Here is a 21,700-nt window from a genome sequence, read left to right as displayed (position 1 = left end):
ATGACAAGTTAGCACAGACCCTGGAACACAGCAAGTGCTCAGGAAACACAGCTGCTCCTATATATTTATCACAAAAAATCCCAGAAATTTTAAAGTAAATTAAATCCAAGATGTTGGAACTGCCCCAATAAACTGAACTCCTAAGATTAATATAAAAAACCACGGTAATTTTACGAACGTGCCACATGTTCATGTTTGGGACTTAAAGGTGGCCTCGGAGAGAATATTTGCATTTCCTGTATCTGAGAAGAGCTTACACGTGAGGCCTACGTGCGACGAGGAGACAAAGACCCAGAGAAAGCACAGGGGAAAGGCTCTAACGGACACGACTCTGGGGAGGCACACAGTGGCCATTGGGCACAGGAGATGATGCTCGCCGTGACGAGCCCCCAGTGAGACACCTGTCACAACCACCGCGTCACGCCCACGACCATGGCGACGGTCGCGGGCCAATGGCGATGAACGCAGCGGGGACAGTCGCGTGCTGATGGGGACGCAGGTGGTACAGCCGCTCCGGGAGACGGCGTGGCAATTTCTCAGAAGTTAAACACGAAGGCACCGCGCGCCCCGACCAACACGCATGTGCACACGAAGGCTGGCACCGGGCACTCGCAGCAAGCCGGTCCCCCGCGGCCAGTGAATGACGACGGGGACGCAGACAGACAGGCCAGTAATGGGGGGGGGGGGGCTACTCAGCAATGAAGAGAGCAGCACGGAAGCACCCCACAACACGAGTGAACTTTGGAAACATGCTAAGCGGGGAAAACAAGAAAAAAAAAACCCCGCTGGACCCAAAAGACCACGTTGTAGGATTCCATTCCTAGCAAATGTCCGGAAGAGACGAATCCACAGGGACAGAAGGACTGGTGGTGTCGGGAGCGGGGGCAGGGGTGGAATTAGCCAAGGGCGGCACGAGGGGTGTCACGAGAGCGACGGGAATCCAGCTACTGTGGGGACGGCGGCTCGGGTTGGCGGACTTACTGGAGCCCATCGAACACGTAGATGGGTCTGTAAATAACACCCAGTAAAGCTGCAAATAGAGAAGGAGCAACCCTCCAAAGCCTTCCTTGGTTATATAAACGATGCTACAGAAAACACCACTGCTCGCGTTTTACTTCCCTTGTGAAACGTCATGCTTTCTGCACGGACTCGATGCAGAGGCAGGAGGGGACCGAACCGTTTACTGTCGTGTGTCTTCGTCCTGAATCAAACTAAATTAAAATTCTACCTTTTGGATGCAGAATTCTCTCCCTTCCCCTTCCCCTTTCGCTCCCCTAATAAATCAACGAGTTTTTTCCACTGGGAAAGCCAGTGATTTCTCGCTTCTCCCCACGTGACAGAGTGCTGTGTGGGCGGGAGGTGCGTCGTGAGCCTCGCTTCCCATGGCCCGGCTCCCAGGGGGGCGGCTCTGACCCCGAGGGCCACTTCACTGCGCTAAGACCGCCGTCTCTGAAGCTTCCGCCGGTGGCCCTGGGGCTGGCACCTGGCACCCTGCAGAAACGTGTCACACGCAGCGGCAATGTCACGACTCCTGAATGATCTGAAGACACTCACGTGTCGTCCAGAGTCTCCTCCCCTGCGGGTCCCCGAAGGTGCCCCTCGCCCGATGCGCCATTCTGCGCCCTGCCGCATCCCCAAGGCATCCCTCCTCTGGGACCCTTCTGGTTCGGGAGCAGTTACTCGGAAGAGCTGACTCAAATCAAGCTCAGTTTACTACAACCCTGACTGTCCCCACACGGGCTGGCGTTCTGTCGAATCTCCCCAATTCCGCGCTCGTCCGTGTGAGTTCTTAGGACACCGTGAGGTTAATACACGGAATTCTGTGTTCTGGTATTGGGTCCACGAGCAAATTCTCTCACTACCTCACATAACAGTATTGCTTTTGTCTATCCGAGTTTCCGAAGGCTTCTCCATCGTTTTCCCGTACTTTCTGCAGTTGCTAGGGCGGGAGCACAGTGCTGTCACGAAGATGGGGGGGGTGGGGGGTGGCTGGCGTCACATGCCGCACAGGCTCCTGCTACCTGTGGGAGGAGGAGGAGCCTCCCGGACGCCCCAGGTGTCCTTGCAGAAGGCCGGGCTGACCGCCTTCCTCAGGGAAAAGCAGCGACAGCCCTCCCCACGGCTCTGTGCCACCGGCTCCCTCTGCTGGACGCTGCGGTGAAGGCAGACTCAGGAGCCCGCGTCACCTGTGCTCCTCGCCCAGACCCAGCGGCCCCTCCCCTCGGAAGCCAGCCGGGCTCCTGCTCCTTCTGCTCCACGGGGTGGGCCCAGGTCTCCAGATCGCGAGGCCCCCCCCCCCCCCCCCCCCCCCGCTCACTGAACCACCACCCGCTCACGGGCGTCTACTGACTGCCCACGGCACGCTGGCCTCGCAGGGGAGGAGGCCGACCTCTAGCCGGGCGTCCGACCCTCGGCTCCGAGTACGCGACCCGCGGGCTGGTGAGCCCAGGCCGTCCTTGTGAACGGTTCCACAGACGGTGCCCAGAGCTGCCCGGTCGCACGGTGACCTCTCGTGTCGAGCTGCTAGCCGGCACGGGGCAGGAGGCATCTCCTCGCAGCCACGCGGCACCCCGGAAGTGAGGCCGGGGCAATCCGGGCCCACCGCCACGCCTCGGTCGCATCTGACACAGTGATCTGGGCCCGGCTCTGAGAGGCGGCTCGAGCGGGGCGGGTACATTCTGAGCACTGACCCTGTGAAACCCTCTTTCCGAGCTCAGATCGTCCGGTACAGCTCTGAGGCTGGTGTCCTCGGGTCAGAGAGGGCAGGCACGTCCTCCACGCAGGCAACAGGGGGCAGGGACCCCAGGACTCAGGGCGGATGTGGGCTCTGCCACCCGCGAGTGACCCCCAGCGAGTCCCCTGTCCACCCGCCAGTGACCCTAAGTCCCCTGTCCATCTGCGAGTGACCCCCAGTAAGTCCCCATATCCCTTACTCTCGGCGTCCAGTGTCTGACCCCATGGACTACACCCGCCAGGGTGTCTCACACGTCCAGGCAGAGCAAGGCCCGCGGAGGTGTCGCTGGTTCCCAGCGGGCTGGCCGTGTGGTGCCCAGTCCTGTGTCAGGGGCGCACCTCCGGGAGAGCTGCTTAGCGCCACTGCGCCCCCCTCTGCCCGATGCCAAGGCGCCAGCGGCTGCGAGAGTGGGGCCTCGAGCGGCCAGCCCTCAGAGGAAGGCTGACGGGAAGATCGGGCGAGGGAAGGACGGGAGTGTGCCCGCCCGGACACGGGCAGAAACGGCCCGGGAGCTGGCTCGGGCACGTTGGGCAGAAGCCCACGCCTCCCCCTCCGTGCCCTCCGGCCCCACGCGGCCGTGGCGACCCGTCAGGTCACCTGCCCGGCCCGCCGTGGCCCTGGACCTCGGCCGCGAGGGCCTCCATTAGGCCCAGGCGCATGTTTTGTTCCGGACGCTGGAGGGCACAGAGGCACAGGTGGGCGGGAGGGCCTTGAAAGGTGCCACGCTGTTTTGTCCGTTTTGATGACGAGGCCAGGACGCTGGTGCCAGAGAGAAGGAAATGAGGCCCTGAGTGGCCAGTGCAGGTGCCCCAGGGCGGCCTGGGGCACTGCTCACGCTCCCCCCTTGGTGGCTCGGCACAAACTCATCCCAGGGCCCGGCCTCCGTCGGGCCGGCCAATCCCAACAGACAGGGAGGCGTGACGGGGTGTGCCCGCACACAGGGGACCCCTTACTGGCCTCAGAGGGCTCTGAGCGGGAGGCCCCAGTGGCGGTGCTCCGGGGCGCGGCTGACTCACGATGCTCCGGTGGGGGCGCGGGGGGCCTGCTGCTCTCTTAGCTCACAGTGTCCCCGCGTCCCCGCCAGCGACCCCCGCTCTGCCGCCTCCAGATTAGCTTCCAGTGAGTCATTCCTCATCCCGCCCGTGACTGGCAGGCGTTCATGAATTACTGCTTTTCCACCTCCACCAGCCGGCACGATATATTCACGTTGGAAAGAACGGTACTTTCTGAATGAAGACTGGTGTCTTTCGGTCGCTTTCCTTCCAGACACCATATACGTGCACGATTGGGACCTGATGGCCGAGAAAACTCTAATTGCGACCACCGAGCCCGCGCAGTGACCCTGCAGACCCTCTGCCCGTGGGGGCCTCGGAGGACGCTGGCTTGCAGGGTGACGGCATGGCTCGGCGCACGGGCTCCAGGCAGCCTGCCTGGCAAACCCCTGCTCCCACCCACCCCTGCGGAGAGACCCTGAGCAGATGACCTGCCCACCCTGTGCCTCAGTTTCCCCTCCTTAGAGCGTGGGCAGCACCAGCGACTCCTTTAGAGGGTTCTAGCAAGGACTGTGAGAGTCGACACACAGAGAGCCCTTGATATGGCACCTGGCACACAGCAAGTGCTCAATAAATGTTCCCTGCTATCCTTCCCGACTCTCAGCCAGAAGGACCACGGTTGCCTTGTGTTCCCAAGCAACAGCTCACGACATCCTCTTACACCCTCCACCCCCCGCCCCCCCACAGGGCGCGGCCAAGACCGGGCTCTTACACATGGAGATTGCAGCAAAGCTGACAAATCGCTCAAGGGGTCAGAGCAGAAGCGCCCCCTGGATCCAGGCTTTGGCCTCAGCCTGGCGTCCCTGGGCTCGGCAGCGGCCACACGGCTGCACGTGCCCCGGGGGGGAGCGGGGCACGACAGCTCATTGTACCCTAGACACAGGGCTGTTAGCTCCCGAAAATATGCTGCTGACACAATAGATGTTAATTATGAATAATTTTCAGTGCGCTCTGTGCCTGCAGTGATCAGAATGCTAACTCACAGCCCCGCGGGTGAGGCTCACCGTCTCCTGGGCTCCCCCGTGCTTCCTGAGCGCCCTAACATTTCCAGTGTCGTTTAAGCGTTTCATTACTTGATCTCAGGGCTGAAAAATGTCCCTGAGTTTCCAGGCATGGATCTCATTGCCGCTCTCTCCGAGGACTCGGAATATAAATACGTGCCCCAGCGGCAGCGTGCTTATTTATCAGGCTGCCGGGTTCACGTAGATAATTAGAAATTGGGGGTGCTCAAGGAAGGTTCGCTCTAATTTACTTCCCGACACGGCAGCTTAATGAGAAAACAAATTCCTTCCCCGGCTTTAAAGATCGCTAAGTAATTATAAGACACACACACCGCCTGTATCCTCTCTCGGCTCTTGTGTTGAGACCCCCAACAACACATGTTCTGCACACCTGACAAAGGTGGCAGGGGCTGGGAAGGGGTTAACCCTCGCTATCCAAGGGAGGCGTGTGCGGAGGAGGAGTCCCGGTGGCAGCTGCTTGAAACAAACCACGTTTGTTACAGAATTACCATGCAGCAATTTGGCGACACCTGTCCATCCATCTCCCCAGGGATGGCAAAGAGGACCACGACACGACGACACAACAGGGTTCAGGCTGGGTTTCTGACTCGCGGCGGCAGGGGAAGGCGCTGCCCCCGCCCCCAGGAAGGTGCTAGCAAGGTGAGGCTCACCGCCCCCACCAGCCTCCACGCCCGCCGCCTGGGGGCCTGTGACACGGGAGTCACCCGCCGTCCAGCTTATTATCAGGAGGGAAAAATTAATCCTCTGATTATAGAGAGGAAAATCTTAAATTTCAAATTTAGTGGCAGGGCAGGACATCGGCTGAGCTCAGAGCCTCATAAGCTGTGGCCCTGGAGACCTCCCCTCACTCAGAGCCACCCACGGAGGAAGGACAGCTTCCAGGGGACGGCAGGCGAGGGCGTGTGGGCGTGGGACACGTACGTCAGGCGTGGCCACTCACCAGACCTGTGTCAGGAAGATCCTTCAGGGCAAGGGCACCGGGAGGGAAGCAGGGGGCAGAGACGGACGCTATTCTTATTTTTTGTAGGTCATTAAACTAAAGAAATAAAACCCAGTAACTCAGGCCCGTTTTCTCCATTTCATCTCTGTGTCCTGACGTGTCACTCTCGTCGGAGGGGTGTAGTGACCAGGGTCACGGTCACACTCCCAGGGGACAGGTTCTCGAGTACAGGCACTACCCCGTGGCGAGGGGAAACGAGAGAGTAAGACCGGACGCACAATGAAAGGGCTCAGAATCCTTAAAAAGCAAGATCGATGTCAAGTTCCGGCCCAGCGGACCTCACGTCTGCATGTGGCCAGGAGTTCCACAGCCACGGCACAGTCCACGTGGCTCATGCCGTCTGCCACAACACTCTGCAGAGCCTACGACTTTGTTCAGAACGCACTGCTGACGAATGAACGAAACGGCACCAAGGGGCTGAGAAAACAGCCGACTCCTGTTTGGTGGTACGAGTGTCACGAAAAGAAGTCGTCTCACCGACTGACCGGGGCCGTGATCGGGTCACCCGGTGAGCTGCACTGGACGCCCACGCTGAGGGCCTCACAGCGAGGCGGGTGACGGCCACACACGTCCCACGCGGGGGCGACGGGGACGGGGTCGGCTACGTAACCACCCCAGGGAGCCCCAGCGACGGATGCCCCCTGCCAGCTTGCGCGCGGACGTGACCCCGGGGCCCTGGGGCCCCGGAGCCCCACGGTCTCGGGAGGAGAGCCGGCCACGGGAAGTGTCGCCCAGCCGGCCGCCCGGCTCTCCGAGGCCTCGCCAGCCACCACCCCACCAGCGTCGGCAGCAGTGTGTAACCGTCTTATTACGGTTTCTCACACTCCTCGGAACTCATGTGTCTTGGGAGGCCCGGGTGGTTCAGGCAGTCAAGCGTCCAGCTCTCGATTTCGGCTCAGGTCACGACCTCATGGTTTATGAGGGCTCAAGCCCTGCCTCCGGCCCTGCGCTGGCTACGCGGGGCCTGCCTGGGATTCTCTCTCTCTCTCTCTCTCTCTGTCAAAGTAAAGAAACTCCAAAGAAACTTAAAAAATCAAAATCTATATGTTTGAAACATTCCGTGTCTTCTCCAAATATAAGCTACTTATAAGTGAAAACAGCACGCTGACTTCGGGTCCCAGCCGAGGTTGAGGCTGGTGCACAGACGGTGTCCGTGTCCCCACGCTGCTTGGTCATGTGGTCGGGAAGGCTCACGTGGGGTGGACGTGTGTCACAGGATGCCTCCCGACAGCCCTCGACCCCCAGACCGTCTGAGGCAGGGGGTCCACACCCAACCCAGAGTCGGATCGATGTCTGTGAGCCGACCCGCTGACCCACCCAGGCGAGTAGGAGCGGTGAATTCACCGTCTGCTACTCCATTTTAGGAAGGTTTTGAAAAATATGACAGCCCCACCCCCCCAAATCAGCTGTCGCCCCAGGAGCGTGGGGTTTTCAGGCCTGGAACGCAGGAAAGAAGGAACGTGGCTGTAGGTCTCGCCCTTAGAGACCAATCTCTGGGCTTCTGTGTCAGGGTGGTGACAACAACGCTCACCCCGGGCATACTGGTGACAACTTCGCCCTAGAATGTGATGGGGAGAGCTCGTCCTCAGGCACAGTGGCCCTGTGGCACGTCGAGGCCGGCGGGAACGGCGCACGGGGGCCCGGCTGGGCTGCGGCTTCCGGAATGACCAGACTGGCCAGGGGCCTGCCCAGCCTCTGTCTGCACCGCCAGGCCCGCCACAGGAGAGGCAGCCCCACGTTGTGCGTGTTCGGAAATGCCCATCTTCTGTCCACTCCAAGACCCGGTTCTGTTTTCTGCAGTCTCTCACATCTCGATGAAAGGATTTCACCTTGTACTTGAATTAAAACACAACACAACAAAACAGAAGCTCGCTCTGAATCCGGACTGGTCTTCAGCTGTATGACCGCAGACCACGTCTCTTCACGTCCTAAGGGCTCCAGGGTGGAGAGTGGAGACAGGCAGACTGCGCGAGAAAAGGCGCTCTGGCAGGAGAGCACCACATGGGGCGTGATGAGGCACTTGGCACGTCGAGGGTGAGCTCCAGGTCAAGCGTCCCATGACGGTGGGACGCGCGCACAGGAAGGGCCTCCAAATGGCCGAAGGGCACCTGACGTGTCCGAAAGTGGCGACCACGCCAGCACGTGGCCCACGCAGTGAACAGAGGGTAGCGCAGGTGTCTCTCGCCTGGCCCGGCTGCAGCACGGACCATTCGTGTTCAGCATCCCACATCGCATGCTCGGTTCTAAGCCACATACAGGACAGCCATGGGCACGGACATGTCCCGCTGACGTGTGGTCGACGCCGCCTCAGGTCAGCAGCCCTGCCGGCCCCCGGCCAGGGCAGTGGCGGGAGACGGACACAGCCCCAGAGGGGGAGAGCCGTATGGCCCCCGTAACCAAGAGCTACGATTCATGAGAAAAACCGGAGACGCTTTTCCAGGAACATTCTCTGAACGTAGAATCCAGTCCAGGGACCTGGACGGCCCCATCAAACATAAACGTGCCACGTTTCTGCCTAGGCTGGAGCTGCAAACTCAAATCTGCTTATTGAAAATGCTTCTGATAGACTAAGCACCACTGGGGGGAAAAAAATCTAAAAATTAAAACAACAGGTTAACAGCATTTTCTTGTAAACGGAGAAACCTCTGAGGCAAAGCTGCAGAAGTTAAAAACCCATATTTCCTCGGAAACAGGTCCGGCAGCTGTGTCTCCTGGAGCCTCACGTCCAGGTATCTCCCCGGCGCTGCGGAATCCCGAAGTCTGGAACCCGTCCTGGCACAGCATAAACACAGCCCAACACTCACACGCAGCCTCGCCGTGGCCAGGTGACCACGGGGCGCAGCGTCTCAGGCGGGGAGAGGCCCGGTGCACCTCCGCTCAACCACGCGGGGTTGTGTCCGGAGGGCAGTGACTCAGGCCCAAGCCCACGCACCGCGAACAGTTGCTGCAGTGGAGGCCTGGTCTGCCCTCTCCAGTCCCCGCCACGACCCCCAAACGAAGCCCCGTCCTCGATGCCCCGGGGAAAAGTGAGGTTCGCTCTGGACGCACGCAGCCTGTCCCGGTCACTCCGGACAGTGAGCTTGTCCGAAACCGGGATCACCTCTCCTCCACTGCACAGAGCTCCCCCAGACTCACCAGCGGTAGCCACTGATCGTGACCAGGGTAGCCGCGTGAGAATACTCTCCTCCTCCAGGCTTTACCCGAAACCCAGATGACATCCAGAAACCCGCGGCTCCCGGAAGGCGGGGCGAGGACCTGTGTTCGAGGGGCTGGATTGGCGCCCAGGGAGAGCCGCCGTGGAGGCCGGAGGGCCGTCCTGCGAGCCTCGCCCTCAGCGCCGCGGCCGACCGCTCCGGGTCCGCGTTCCTTCCACCGCCCCCGGAGGCGCTCAGGAAGCAGCGTGGAAGGTGCTGCTGGCGACATTGACGATGCTTTTCTTCTTAAAAGAAAAAGAAAAACCACACACCCAGCCTGCCCACACTTAACCGACCGTGGAGCACCCCTTGGCACAGAAGGATGGGGAGGAGAGGGGAGCACGGTGCGTGCTGGCCTCCGGAAGCGCAGGGCTGCACGGACGCCCACAGCGCGGGACGGATGTAAAACTAAGGCTTTCCGGGAAGGATGCTGGCGGTCACAAACCCTGACACCATGACTTCGGAAAATAATGCTCGACGAAAAATACCAAAATCTTCGTGATTAAGGGTGTTTGCTTCCACTTTTCAACCCTCATTAGCCAGCCTTCATGAAGCGAGTGAAGCCTCCTTCCCGGGGAACAGCAGGCACGTCTCACAGAAGAAAAGCCACTTCTCCGAGTCCTGGTCTCAGATCCTTCCGCCCCGGCTCCCCCAGCCGGGCTGCGCCTGCCGGGGCCTTCCCTGAGTCACTCCGACCTGTGCTCCCCTATGGAGTTCTGACTTCCCCACGTGACATGTCAATTTTATTAACCGTACTGTCGTAGAGTAAGCTGGCTTTTGTGGGCGTGCAGATCTGAGCGGCCACCCCCACAATCAGGACGCCCAACATCCCATCACCCACGTTCCCTCACACTCCTAACCCTACAACCAGCGACCCGTTCTCCGACCCGATCGTTTTGTCTTTTCCAGATGGTCACGTGAATGGAATTAGACCAGGTGTCGCCCCCCTCCCCCCCGCCCCCGAGCTGCTGTTTGTGACCCCACAGTGCTTCTGGGGCCACCATGTGTCACGTATGAAATGCCCCCCCATTTCCTGCTGGCTGCGCCTGCTGGACGATGCACATTCTGCTCATTCCTTCACCCCCGAGGACATCTGGTTGTTATCAGTTTGGGGCGATGACGGTAAGTCGCACAGATATGGCATACGGGTTCCGTGCGGACAGTTTCGTTCCTACAGGACGGATTTCCGGGAGTGGGGCCCCGGACCCCGTAGGCCCACCTACCGCACAGCGGCACCACCTCGCCTCCCGGAAGGGCACGTGGGATTTCCGGTCGTCCCGCACCCCCGCCAGCACCGCGTGTCGTCAGCCTTTTGTTTAACCAACCCTGTGGTTTCAATGTGTGTCTCCCTAACGGTTAACGGTTTCGAGCACCTTTGCGCGGGCTTCCTGGCCGTCCTTCAATTCTCTTTGGCAAAGTCTCTTTTCAGGTCCTTTGTCCAGTTTTGAGGTTTTTTTTTCTTACTTTTGTTTTGAGAGATCTTCATATACTCTGGATACAAGTCCCTTGTTGGCTGTGTGATTTGCAAACATTCTCCCCGAGTCGGCGGCTTGTCTCTCCACGGTCTGAGCTGTGTGTTCCAGGGAGTAAACATTTTAAACTTTTATGAGGTTGAGTTCAACAATTGTTTTCTTTTGTGGGTCGTTGCGGAGGGTGTCAAGCTGCCGCACACATTTTACGTCTGGGAGAGTGACAGGACGGGAGCTGGCTGTCCCGACGCGGTCTCGGTACAGGGAGGCCAGCCTGGAGGAAAGGGTCCCTCCAGGGCCTGGTTGCCCCGCCGGCCGTGCCACGGGCTGGAAGATGCCAGCCAGGAAGCAGAGCTGAACTGAACGCCAGCTTCCTCCCAGTAAAAAAAAAAAAAAGAGGTTTAACCCAGTAACTTAAGAAATTTGTATTTTTACTTTAGCGTAAAAGGTAGCTCCTCTCCTCTGGAGAACTCGGAACATGCGACGCCCTTGCGTCCACGTGACTCATCTTGAGCGGAGTTTGGTCAAGAGCAGCCACGACCGTGCCGGGCGACGGGACAGGACAGGGCGGTGCGCACGGGGCTCCCCGGCCGGAGGGCGCGCGGGACACTGGCCACCACACAGAGACGTTGGACAGCTGCCTCCCGCCCTGCCTGAGGGAGAGGAGCGCACGAGTCTGCCCCAGGCACAGGGGGGCAGGGAGGGAAACCAGCTCAGGAAAGCGTAAGCCGAGACCTCTCTGAACGGGCCAGCGGAAGCAACCAACCCGTGATAAAACGTGACTGCTGAGAACTTGCCGGAAGCGGTCTGCATGTGGCAGCACGAGCTTGGGTACCGGCCCACACCGCCCAGCCCATGTGTGCCACGGTGCGGCCCTCGCTTCCCGATCACGAGTGCGGGAGAGCCGGCGGGGACCGCACAGCACAGACTGGGAGAGGGGAGTGCACCGAGCAGACGAGCCGGCCTCGAGCACCATCACGACAGCTGGACATCACCGCCTCCCGCCAGGCTGCAGCCCTGCGCATGCGGGGAGAGCAGGTGCACTGAGCAGCTGTGACGGGACGACAGACACCGGCCCGCCCGTGTGCACAGCACTGTGCACGGAGGCCCAGCCGCTCGCGCCCTCGCTGACCCCTGCGAACCGATGGCACCCTTCTGCGGTCCCCGCTCCGGGACCCTGTCCTGCCCAACGACGGAACACGTTTGGCTCTCCCACCTGCGGCCGCACCCCTGGTTCTCCTGCTCTGGTGACTCCAGCTCGCCCTCACCCTGCGCCCCTGCCGTGGCATCCCTAACGGAGGCTTCTGGGTCGCAGTCAGCCGTGGGCTGGTTTCGCAATAACCAAGACCTGCTCTTCAGCAGAACAGCTGCAGACCTTCCTGTCCGCCCTGATGGCGCCGAGCGGTGTTCCGCCGCCCCTGCTGCCATGATGGTCCTGCTCACTCACCCCTGCCGCCATGACGGTCCCGCTCACTCACCCCTGCCGCCATCACCGTCCTGCTGACTCACCCCTGCCCCCATCACCATCCTGCTCACTCACCCCTGCCCCCATCACCCGTCCTGCTCACTCACCCCTGCCCCCATGACCGTCCTGCTCACTCACCCCTGCTGCCGTCACCGTCCTGCTCACTCCCCCCTGCCGCCATGACCATCCTGCTCACTCACCCCTGCCGCCATGACCGTCCTGCTCACTCACCCCTGCTGCCATCACCGTCCTGCTCATTCACCCCTGCCCCCATCACCGTCCTGCTCACTCCCCCTGCCGCCATCACCGTCCTGCTCACTCACCCCTGCCGCCATGACCGTCCTGCTCACTCACCCCTGCTGCCATCACCGTCCTGCTCACTCACCCCTGCCCCCATGACTGTCCTGCTCACTTCCCCCTGCCCCCATCACCGTCCTGCTCACTCACCCCTGCCCCCATCACCGTCCTGCTCACTCACCCGACGCCATCACCTGTCCTGCTCACTCACCCCTGCCCCCATGACCGTCCTGCTCACTCACCCCTGATGCCATCACCGTCCTGCTCACTCACCCCTGCCGCCATGACCATCCTGCTCACTCACCCCTGCCGCCATGACCGTCCTGCTCACTCACCCCTGCTGCCATCACCGTCCTGCTCATTCACCCCTGCCCCCATGACTGTCCTGCTCACTTCCCCCTGCCCCCATCACCGTCCTGCTCACTCACCCCTGCTGCCGTCACCGTCCTGCTCACTCCCCCCTGCCGCCATGACCGTCCTGCTCACTCACCCCTGCCCCCATCACCGTCCTGCTCACTCACCCCTGCCCCCATCACCGTCCTGCTGACTCACCCCTGACGCCATCACCTGTCCTGCTCACTCACCCCTGCCCCCATGACCGTCCTGCTCACTCACCCCTGACGCCATCACCGTCCTGCTCACTCACCCCTGCCGCCATCACCGTCCTGCTCACTCACCCCTGCCGCCATGACCGTCCTGCTCACTCACCCCTGCCGCCATCACCGTCCTGCTCACTCACCCCTGCCGCCATCACCGTCCTGCTCACTCACCCCTGCCCCCATCACCGTCCTGCTCACTCACCCCTGACGCCATCACCTGTCCTGCTCACTCACCCCTGCCCCCATGACCATCCTGCTCACTCACCCCTGCCCCCATCACCGTCCTGCTCACTCACCCCTGACGCCATGACCATCCTGCTCACTCCCCCCTGCCCCCATCACCCGTCCTGCTCACTCACCCCTGCCACCATCACCGTCCTGCTCACTCACCCCTGCCGCCATGACCGTCCTGCTCACTCACCCCTGCTGCCATCACCGTCCTGCTCACTCACCCCTGCCCCCATGACTGTCCTGCTCACTCCCCCTGCCCCCATCACCGTCCTGCTCACTCACCCCTGCCCCATGACCGTCCTGCTCACTCACCCCTGCCGCCATCACCGTCCTGCTCACTCACCCCTGCCCCCATCACCGTCCTGCTCACTCACCCCTGACGCCATCACCGTCCTGCTCACTCACCCCTGCCCCCATCACCGTCCTGCTCACTCACCCCTGACGCCATCACCTGTCCTGCTCACTCACCCCTGCCGCCATGACCGTCCTGCTCACTCACCCCTGACGCCATCACCGTCCTGCTCACTCACCCCTGCCGCCATCACCGTCCTGCTCACTCACCCCTGCCGCCATGACCGTCCTGCTCACTCACCCCTGCTGCCATCACCGTCCTGCTCATTCACCCCTGCCCCCATGACTGTCCTGCTCACTTCCCCCTGCCCCCATCACCGTCCTGCTCACTCACCCCTGCTGCCATCACCGTCCTGCTCACTCCCCCCTGCCGCCATGACCGTCCTGCTCACTCCCCCCTGCCCCCATCACCGTCCTGCTGACTCACCCCTGACGCCATCACCTGTCCTGCTCACTCACCCCTGCCCCCATGACCGTCCTGCTCACTCACCCCTGACGCCATCACCGTCCTGCTCACTCACCCCTGCCGCCATCACCGTCCTGCTCACTCACCCCTGCCGCCATCACCGTCCTGCTCACTCACCCCTGCCGCCATCACCGTCCTGCTCACTCATCCCTGCCGCCATCACCGTCCTGCTCACTCACCCCTGCCCCCATCACCGTCCTGCTGACTCACCCCTGACGCCATCACCTGTCCTGCTCACTCACCCCTGCCCCCATGACCGTCCTGCTCACTCACCCCTGCCCCCATCACCGTCCTGCTCACTCACCCCTGACGCCATGACCATCCTGCTCACTCCCCCCTGCCCCCATCACCCGTCCTGCTCACTCACCCCTGCCGCCATCACCCGTCCTGCTCACTCACCCCTGCCGCCATCACCGTCCTGCTCACTCACCCCTGCCCCCATCACCGTCCTGCTCACTTATCCCTGCCGCCATCACCGTCCTGCTCACTTACCCCTGCCCCCATCACCGTCCTGCTCACTCCCCCTGCCGCCATGACCGTCCTGCTCACTCACGCCTGCCCCCATCACCGTCCTGTTCGTGAACAAAGTTCCCAAAGGGAAGCAGGCCAGTCACATGCCCTTAGACACTCACTCAAAACCTACGAGGAGTAATTTTCTTCACTGAATTGTTTGCGGGCGTCTTAATTCTTCTTCACTTATATTTATGTGCATCCTGCGTAGAAAATTCAGACGATGGGCAGGAAGCCACGCCCGCCCGCACAGCTGCTCCCCCAGACCCCACACGGTGAGGGACTGTCTTACCTGGACTCCCGCCTGCAGACGGACATGCGGTCGTGAAAACGCCCTCGGGGGCCTCCTGTGCACACTGTTCACTTGCTTTTCTGCCCACAGAGCTGGGCACACTGTCTGTGCCGGTTCGAGCGGCACTGCCGTGGCCTTTCTGCTGCCACAGAGTGCCCGCGATCCCCGGCAGGACCGCGCCCTTCGTGTCCCTGACGTGGACGTTTACACCTAACACTCCTGTCTGTTTCCCCTGACACGCAGGCAAGTAGTTTTCCAGGAGAAAAACCCAGAGGTATATTTGCCTTTCCTGCCTGACTTAATTAAACTCAGGCCCTCGCCGTTCTCGCACACGCTTTTCTCTATCAGGACTTAGAGAACTATTATCTTGTAGTTAATTCTGGAAGAAACGGTGTCCAGAGTGGAAGGTTTCAGCACAACCAGTAGGTGAATCAGGACGAGCCAAGGTGAGTCGACACACACACGCACGCGCAGAGCAGACACAAGAGTGTCCACGACAGGAGGGAGACGGGCCGCCGTCGACTGGGAAGGGCAGGGAGAGGCCACACGACCGGGGCGCGCCCGCCTGGACCTCGGCCTTTCCCGAAACAGCACACAGGATGGGGGCGCCGGAGCTCAGCACGTGAAAGGGGGGCTGAGGGACAGGGGGTCAGCGCTAGGCCATGACCTCACTAACCCACTTGGGGAGCAGAGAGACCTCTGGGAGCAGCCTCTGCTTTGGCGTTAGTGTTGGGAGTATCCGCAAATGTTCACGTGGATTCTGCTTTTCTTCCGTCGCGGCCCCACACTTAGTCGTGTGCTACGTCGACCACCCGTGCCACCGTCGGCACACGGCCCTCCCCGAGGGGCAGACGTCCGCACCCGCAGGCTGACAGCAAGCACCTCCGAGAACCCCGCGGGCCCCAGAGCCGCACAGCGCCAATATATTACTTACTTTTCTATTAAATCCAGTGTGACCCCGGGCACCAGACTCACGCACTTCTGCATGCAAAACCTGCAGAGAGAGGAGAGACAGTCAGTCACAGCGCAGGGACAGAGGACACGGAGTCCCATCACGGGGACATTTAACGAGAAGTACCATGGGCCCCCGATAAGCACGGGGATAAAGGGGGAGGCTGAAAATATAAACCCAGATTTTCTTAATTCTGGACCTTTCAGATTTACGAAGAAATCCTCACTGCCCCCTCCCCACCATCAGCGGAAGGAGAGAAACAGGACGCGGGGGCCAGGTGAGACAGGAAAGGAGGCATCCACCCAAATAGTGGACAGACGGGGTTCCCTTTCTTTTTTTCCTCGGTAAGAAAGCAAGCTGGGAAGAGTGCCGGAAGGAGTGTGAGTGATCTCTGGACACCCCAGAGAAAAACGTGGGAGGGGACACAGAAAAGCGAATTCAATCATATCACTTTGTTGCCATGAACTCGAGCGTCACAGTGAGACTGGACCCTGCAGGCCCCGTCTGCCGTGTGTGCGCCAACGGTGGGGGGGGGGGGGGGCAGGGGGCAGGGAGCCACCCTTCCTGCCTCCTGTCCCGGCCGCTGGCACCCAGCAGGGCAGAAGCAACACTGAGTAACAAGGGCAACGTGCAGCACTTAGTGGGAGACACGGGAAACGCCTGCTTTACAAGTTAAGCTCAAATGGGCCCCCAACAAGCCGAGCAGACAAATGGCAAACACGCACAGCTCCAAGAAGCATTTCTGTGCATCACTAGCTGCACACGAGACGTGGGGGAAGGTCGGAGAGCAGTGGGCCCACGGGGAGGGAGGGGCCCCAGGGCCAGGCAGACGAGGCCTGACACGTCCGAGGTGGCCGGGTGGGAAGGGCGAGAGGGAGACAGGGAGGGTCGGAGAGCAGCAGGGACGGAGGCTGGGAGGACACACGGCTCCCGAGGGCGGCCTCCAGGGTGGGGCGTGTGCAGTCGGCTGCCGGGGACCCCTGGGCACCTGTGGGGGCCGAGCCTCGCCCGCCAGCATTCAGGAAGTCGTTTTCCTGGTAGTGGCTGTCGTAGCCGGTGTTGTCCCGTTCAGAGGGAAGCAGCACAAGTGAGGGTCTCTGCCTGGCGGTGAGGGCGGCCCCTCCCACGGGCACAAGGGGCTCGCGGCCCAGATGCTCCATCCGCCGGCCAGTTCCATTCCACGCAAATCCTGTTTCCTCGGCTTCCGATGGCTCTGCCCGCACCCCCAGGCACCACCGCCCCCGCTGGCAGGTTCAGAGCAGTCAGGATCTCTCGTCGTGGCACAGAAAGGATCTTCGGGAAAGGCGTCTTCGTTCTCATCCTGGGTCCTATGCAAACCGGGCCAATCTGTTGTTTGTCTTTTTACCTATAATGTACTTATTGATTGGCACTTCCGGATTCCGGTGATGACAGAATAATTTGTATCCTGCTAGTCCTTTTATCAATAATGGTAGTCAGTTCTGGACAAAATGCAAAACACAGCCACGTAAAGGCACCAAGAAGCGAACAGATACAGACAGAAAGGGAAGGGATGTGACCCTCGACGGAGCAAGTCTGGGTGAGTCTGCTCCACCCGGAGAGCCCCGCGGGCACAGCCCAAGCCACGCAGCACGCGGGGGCCACGCTCAGGGGAGAAGCAGCCGCCTCGGCTGAGCAGTGTCTCGGAGCCCCTGGCTGACCCCTGCCCCAGACACGCGTGGGGCGGGACTCCAAGGGGCCCCGGGGGGACAGCGGCCGAAAAGACGGACGGAGATTTTGACACCGCCCACCGGCGTGCACACAGGCAGGGAGCACCGGCACGCCACATGAAAGGGCCGGCTTCACACCTGGACTTCCCACAGGACTCCCGGGGAGGCGATCATGTTCCAGGATTCAGAGCCACATCCCAGCACCAAGAGCAAAGCCAAAGGAGACCAGTCCTACCACCAAGAGACCACAAGATCACGCAAACGGCCCGCGAGCAGAGAGCCAGACGCTCCTCAGAGGCGCCCACGACGTGAGTATCCTACCTAGAATTTGGAGAAAAAACAGGCCACAGAACCAGACTCACGGTTGGCCAGCTTCTGGAGTTAGCACACAAAGACTTTGAAATTGTAAAAAACAACTTAAGCGTCGTCTGGGAAGTAAGCATCTTAATACACCTGCTGAAAACACGAAGTTCTACTAAGCAGAAAATTAAGCACAGGGACACCACGCCTGAAAAGGTTCACGCTGTGGTTCTTCGTGGGAGCGCGGCGTGGACGGATCCATCACGGAGGCGCCACGAGTGCTACCTTGGCCAATGACACCGAGGCCCTTTGCGCCAGAACCGTCGACCACTTGCTTCTTTTTCACACTGTTCTCTCCTCCCCTGTGTGGCACTGTTGCTGGCCCACGGAAGGCCAAAGAGCAGGCAAAATCAGGGGTGGTGACGATGGTCAGAAGCCCTAAGGTCAGACGCCAGTGATTCTAAAACACAGCCGGTGGTGCCGTTCAGTGTGCGACGGAGCTCAGAAACGGGCTCGGGCCATTTGTGACGCCTCTTTGTCAGACGCGCCAATCCCAGACCGTCGGCGAGTCCTGTCTGCTCCGCTAGTTGCACAGCACCTGACCCGACCCCTGCTCACCTCCTACCCGCTGACCTCCCAGGCCAGGGTGTCCGGCCAGGCACTAGGACGCTTGGGGCCGGATCATTCTTTGTCAGCAGGCGGCATCCTCACCACGGCCCACGAGATGCCAGCAGCAGCACCCGGGCCCCAACCGTGACAACCGAAGACGTCTCCCACTGTTGCCGAATGGGCCCTGGGGGGCAGAACCACCATGGCTGGGGGCCACAGCCCCAGGCCAGGCACCCGCATCTCGCACATTTTCCAGACCAGTCTCTCTGCTTCTACTCTTGCCTGCCCTCCCTACCCCTCTACCCAGCAGCCCGAGCAAGCCTTCTAGGAGGAAACGTGAAGAAGGAACGTTGAAGTAAGTCGTTTCACCTGCTTCACAGCCCTCCAGAGGCTTCCTGCCCCTCAGAATAAAAGGCAAAGTCCTCACAGAGACCCACCGAGGAAGGTCCCACGGGACGCAGCTCCCGGCCACTGCTCTGACTTGAGCTCCCCGTGCTCACCCTTGCTCACCCGGCTCCATTCACCCTGACATGTCCTGTTCCTCCAACACACCAGGCAGAGACCCGCCTCAGGGCCTTTGCACTCGTGGTTCCCAAGGCCTGCTGCATCCGTGGCCCGGAAAACTGTGAGATTTACTCCTTTTTTTATCTAGATTTTGACCTCCGCTCTCTACCCCTTCACTCTGCTTTTTAACACCGGTATTTCTCACTCCCTGATGTTGTATTAGATAGCTGTTTACAGCTCACCTTTACTGCAGAAGGTAAGTTTGGGGAGTAAAAGGACTTGTGTCACCCTGTTCATCAGTACGTCCCAGTGCTTGATGGTGCCCAACACGTAGTTCTGATAACCGACAAATACACGTGAGCACCTGAACACAGCAGGAGACTGATTTGGTGGTTTTCATGGATTTCTAGCATTTCACCTATATTCTGCTCTTCCTGTCACTCTTGAAAGCAGGTAGCCTCCAGATTCTATGCAGAACAAATTCATTAATATTAAAAAAGAAATAAAGACAAAACCTAGTTCTGTAACCTCAGAAAGTATCATGTAAGTGCTTGGTGTTGTTTCTGAGAATGGGAATACAGTAAATATTTTTCTAACTAAAATAAAAACCAACAAAAGAAAACATGTATTTGCCATAAAAAAAACATAAAAATACAGCAAATTGCAAGTGAAAATTACCCCAAATCCTAAGGTAACTGCTAACATTTTCACTTTTGCCTTTTGCAAAAAATCGAATCCTGATTTAGTTTGTCGTAGGACGACAGGAAATCACGGTCACTGTGAAGTCCCAAACAGCGCAGACGTGCGTGACGGGCGTGCGAAGCCTGTGGTCCGGCCCCCACCCTCCTGCGCAGACGTGGCCACCGTTAACACTGGTTCCACCCTGCTCTTCCAGACCGTGCCCAGCCTGTGCACGCAACCGGTGTCTACGACTGGGCTTGTTTCCTTCTACCAGAGAATATTGTCATACACATGACAGCTATTTCTCAAAAACATTTGTCCCCTAATATTTTCAAACCTTCAGCAAAGTTGGAAGAATCTGCCAGGAAGTGCCTGGGGTCCAGCATTAGCGTCTGATGTCATCACATCTCTGTCTCTCCCTCGGTTGATTCACTTTACTTTCGGGGCAGGCACCGCACCCCTCCCCCCTCTGCACCCTTCGGCACGCACGCCTAAATCCCCAGATCTGCTCGGTGCTTTCGCCCGCTGATGCTAATGTAAGATCACACGCAATGAGAGCACACCTCTTACTGCACATTCACGGAATTTTGACAAAGGCATACACCTGCGTTTTTTCAGTAAATACGGTAAGTCCTGTAAATCTCAACGATCTTCATAATAACGTTTTCTCTTCTCTAGTTCTATTGTAAGAATACCACATATAATACACACACAAAATATGTTTTGATGAGCTGTTATCGGGAAGGTCTCCTACGGAGACCACTACCAACATCCCAGAAACTTCCCTCCGGCCTTCCCGGGCAATTCCCACTTCTTCCCACTGCCCACAGAGACAAACCTTGCTCTGATTCTCCCAGTGACTTACTCACAAGCGTCCGGTGTGTACTTTTATACCAGGCCCTTTTCAGCCAGCGTGACTTTGAGGTTTATCCGTGGTCTTGTCTGGATCATGAGTTTATTCTGCTTTGCCGCTAACTGGTGTCCCATCATCCCATCACTGGAATAGACCGCAGGTTACCAGGCTGTTCCCTAACCTGCCCTTGTGTGTCTTGGGACGGTATGAAAGCCGACACGTAGAACATCACCTTCTTCAACGTCTGAATGAACCCTGTTTGTATGAACACTGAGTCTGTTGTCCTCAGGACGCATTCTCAGAAGCAAACCTGCCTGATGAATGGGTGCACTTGTGCTGAATTACTCCCCATTGTGTGAGGGCTTTCCAGACAGGAAGACTCATTTACTGTCATATCAAGGCTGAACGTGCTCAGTTTCTCACTTCCTGCGAATACAGGGTTTATCACCATAAAAAACAAAACAAACGTCTGCCCAACTGATAAGTGACAGATCATGCCAATGTCTTTGATTAATATTGAGGTTTAATGCCGGTTAATAATTTTTTAATTGTTTTTCTTTTGCTTGTTGCCTGTTCATGCCCTTTGCATTTTTGTATCGAGGTACTCATCATTTTACTGATCTTTGTGTTTCCTACATTAAAAGAATCAACCTTTTGTTATATGCTGCACAATCTTCCCTCATTTATCAATGTACAGTTGACCCAAAACCAACACAGGGGCGAGGGGCACCACCTCTCCCGTAGACAAAAATCCACGTGGAACTTTGGACTCCCTGAAACTTAGCTACTAATTTAGCCTGCTGCTGACTGGACGCCTTACCGATAACAGTTAACTGAAACACATTTTGTACGTGTATCACATATGGCATTCTTACAATAAAGCAAACTAGAGAAGAGAAAACGTTGTTATGAAAATCGCAAGAAAAAGTGCATTTACAGCACGTACTGTATTTACCGAAACAGTCTGCATGTAAGTGGACCCGTGCAGTTCATACCCGAGTCGCTCAAAGGCTGACCGTATTTTGAATTTTGTTTTCTTTGCCATACAAAACTTAAGATTTGTGTTTGATAAAATCTATCACTCCCTTTATGGCTTTTTAATTCTCCCAGCTGATATTCTTCCTAGCACTTTTTTGAGTTTTCTTTTTTACATTTAAATCTTCATTATGTTTGGAATTTTTTTATTAAGAAAGGGGGATTAAAGATTTTCAAATGGTAAGCCACGTGCCCCGGATACTAGATGCTGAGTGATTTATTCTTTTTCTAAATTACAAATTCCGACACATATAGATTCTGTTTCTGGAGCTCTCTATTCTGTCCCACTGACTCGAATGTCCACTCTTATTCTGACTGTACCTTGAAGTGGCACTGATAAATGGTAGGTTGAGGTTTCTTTCAGAAATCTGTTTTCTTCTCTTTTTTAAAAATTTT

At 58.5% G+C, this 21,700-nt stretch overlaps 1 protein-coding gene across 4 annotated transcripts in view; it reads right to left on the bottom strand.

The window, feature by feature from the left end:
- The window catches only part of RPTOR (regulatory associated protein of MTOR complex 1), a 334,022-nt gene that overhangs the window by 121,925 nt on the left and 190,397 nt on the right, over positions 1-21,700 (bottom strand). For all 4 annotated transcript variants that reach the window (XM_027052276.2, XM_053212252.1, XM_027052278.2 and 1 more), the window contains one exon: positions 15,617-15,676. In XM_027052276.2, the coding sequence (XP_026908077.1) occupies positions 15,617-15,676 (60 nt within the window). The remainder of the gene's footprint in view (positions 1-15,616; positions 15,677-21,700) is intronic.

Source organism: Acinonyx jubatus, chromosome E1, assembly GCF_027475565.1.
Source record: "Acinonyx jubatus isolate Ajub_Pintada_27869175 chromosome E1, VMU_Ajub_asm_v1.0, whole genome shotgun sequence".
Taxonomy (NCBI): Eukaryota; Metazoa; Chordata; class Mammalia; order Carnivora; family Felidae; genus Acinonyx; species Acinonyx jubatus.
Note: the sequence above shows the minus strand (reverse complement) of the source record. Positions and strands in the feature narration are given on the sequence as shown.